At 43.1% G+C, this 2708-nt stretch overlaps 1 protein-coding gene across 1 annotated transcript in view; it reads right to left on the bottom strand. All coding sequences in view use genetic code 11, as the record gives it.

Moving 5' to 3' along the window:
- The window catches only part of EGR_04976 (hypothetical protein), a gene marked incomplete at both ends in the record, with an annotated part of 2332 nt that extends 1794 nt beyond the window's left edge, over nt 1–538 (bottom strand). Inside the window, one exon of the mRNA XM_024494225.1 lies at nt 319–538. Coding sequence (XP_024351319.1) covers nt 319–538 — 220 coding nt within the window. The remainder of the gene's footprint in view (nt 1–318) is intronic.
- Between the last annotated feature and the right edge of the window lie 2170 nt (nt 539–2708).

Below are 2708 nucleotides of genomic sequence, written 5' to 3'. Positions count from 1 at the left end.
CCAACAACATTTTATTAACATTTCTGTCTCCTTAGGATGGATTTATGGAGGAGAAATTATTGCAATCCCCTATTGAAAATCGTCTCTGGGACTACCAATAATACAATCGGAATGCTTTATTCTCATAAGGCTACAATGCCTACTTTTTGTGTGTACATGTGTAGTGAATTACAGAGGCAATTGTTTACTGATGCTGAGGACGAAACAATTACGTCCAAGATATGTCGACAGGATGAGATATGAGTCGAGGGTGAGATACGAGGCCTGATGTAATTAGTAGACCTATCCTCATTCTGCTATAAGACATTTTTAGCATACTTCCCATTCCTGATGGTTTCAACAGTGCCAGCAATCTTCCACAACTTCTACTGTTCCGTCCATATGGATCTCTTCCACCAGCTCCTGAGGGGCGTTCTTGACCTTCACATCTTCCGTAATGTGTTGAGACACTCTTGAGGCTCGTAGATAAAACCTTTGCACAAAACAGTGTTTTCTTAACGAACAAAAGGGCCGGGAGATCTTGCCTGTAGGATGTCATTGCAGTCTGCGGCAATCGACAGGCCAACATAGTAAGGTATGCACTCACTTCTTTCTTCCAGAGGAGAAAAAGCGTGCATCCACGTGACCGACGGCTCTCTTCCGTCCCTCTGTATTCTAGAATCACCTCAAAACCAGCTTTTCTCGGTCAAAAATCCCCTTTGATGCCTCAATAGGGGGCGCGGAGGAGGATGAGGAGTTGCTTCCACCAGTGGAAATGGAGGACCCACATCATGCCATCCTTCCCATTTAATGTCATACCAGTCGAGGGAGATTTCCAACACGATTATCAATGCAGGCCTCGCGTCTCAGAGGTGTGCAGGTCTAGCTAATCAACTAATCAGTCTTCTTTTTGTTCCTAGAAGACAACGCATGACCAGTCCTATGCTACCATGAGGACATTTGTGCGTTAACCTTGCGGAGAGGAAGAAGGAGGAAGATGTTGCCCTATTCCAACCCTCTGCATTCATCTGATGCTATTTCTCCAAGTAATTATCAACTCGCCATGGGGTAGGCAGACCCTCTCATGGATAGTGCAGTAAACAGTTTGGAGGTGCCTGAGGCATTGTCACTATACAATCTGTCTTCTTCCAAATAGTCCCCTCCACTCAGGGAGGCGGAACCGAGGGTGGAAGGGCAAAGCACTGAAGAAGTTGCAGTGCTATCAATATAGGTATGGGTAAGACTACTAGTTCAGCTATCTTTTTAGCTCTCTGGAAAGGATTCAATGCCACAGGATCTTTCCTTGGGAATAAAATTCTCACATGCTTGAAGACCCGTTGGGGTTCGTTTACTCCTAATTAACATCCTTTTCATCTTTTAAATCTAGATGGTGTGGACATGTACATTAGCAGATATGCGTGGAAGGTGCCAACTAGCCTTAAAACTGCCCTTAGGATAAGGAAAAATTGGTAAAAGCTGATTTTCTATTAAGGGAACGAAGTCTCTCTGTCCCAACATCATCGATGGACACATATTTACGTCCCCTTTAGGGACTGTGGTGTGGTACTGTCCAAGCCTCTTCGGTGCTACGTGGAGTACGAATTTCATGAGCCCTTTGCTGGTGGAGAAAGTATCTACCAAAAAGCAGATGCTATATAATAACTCCAAATTTATCACCCTATAAACGTTTCCACCTCAAAATGCCATCGATGATAAGGCCGCAAAGTCAACATTGCAGCAGACCAAGTATTTGCCTGGAGCTGGCAAATGGCTATCCGATAATACAGCAATCAGTTTTAAAGCGGTTTCAGAACGATTTCAAGCATATTCCATTTGGACTAAAATTAAACGTATCAGCGGATCCCGAATCAAGTGATTCAACCGGTTCAAGCTAATAGCACTTTGAGAGGCAATGTTAAAATTTTCTTAGATGCATAGGATTTTCTTAGAGCAACCCTCTTGGTCCAGGATTTGATGGTCCTTTCAAATGATTGGATGGAGATTGCGAATGCCAAAAACCTAGAGCAAATTTAGTAGTCGTAATTTCCACCTCTCTTTAGTGAGGACATCTTGGATCTACTGAATGCACCAGACGCTTCTAACCTTGTTTAGTAATCGCAAAAATTGCGCTTTATTTGAGGAGGAGATATGCGTGTGTCTGGGGACCGAGACTTCTCTTTGCTCCTCAGTACCTCGGATGTAGAGGAGTTTAATATGTCAAAATCGATGTAGGCATCTGCAGCAAAAATGAGGCCAGTAGGCATATCATTGCTTGAATTTTAACTGGAAACGTCCATGTTAAATATATATTAATACAATTATTTGGACAAAAACCTTTAAATCGTATGACATTATATTCAAAGTAAGTGTTTCCACTCCGAAGAAGTTGTTGCTAGGATTATGACCCAAACACATTGATTACCCATCGTCTAGGCGGCTCCATTAATAACTGCCAGGTGGAAAGCATTCCACTCATTTTAGTCCCGTCAACTGCCTCTAATGACGTTTGAAAGCATTAAGCGCACGTGGAGCATTCGTCAACCAGTTAATTTGGCACCAATGGAAGGCGAAAGTGAAATGCTCTCCACCCTTGGCAATATATGTAATCAAAAATTGCCCTCCGATGGCAGTCTCTTTGAGACAATAGTTCAGTGACCTCACTTTGATTGCCCGTCGGGTAGTCAATCATGCAATGCCATATGTCTCTTAAAGAAGGGATTGTGACCTAT

The sequence above is a fragment of the Echinococcus granulosus genome, assembly GCF_000524195.1.
Source record: "Echinococcus granulosus chromosome Unknown EG_S00034, whole genome shotgun sequence".
Classification (NCBI taxonomy): Eukaryota; Metazoa; Platyhelminthes; class Cestoda; order Cyclophyllidea; family Taeniidae; genus Echinococcus; species Echinococcus granulosus.
The sequence above is the reverse complement of the archived record's forward strand: the minus strand, read 5'-3'. Positions and strand labels throughout refer to the sequence as shown.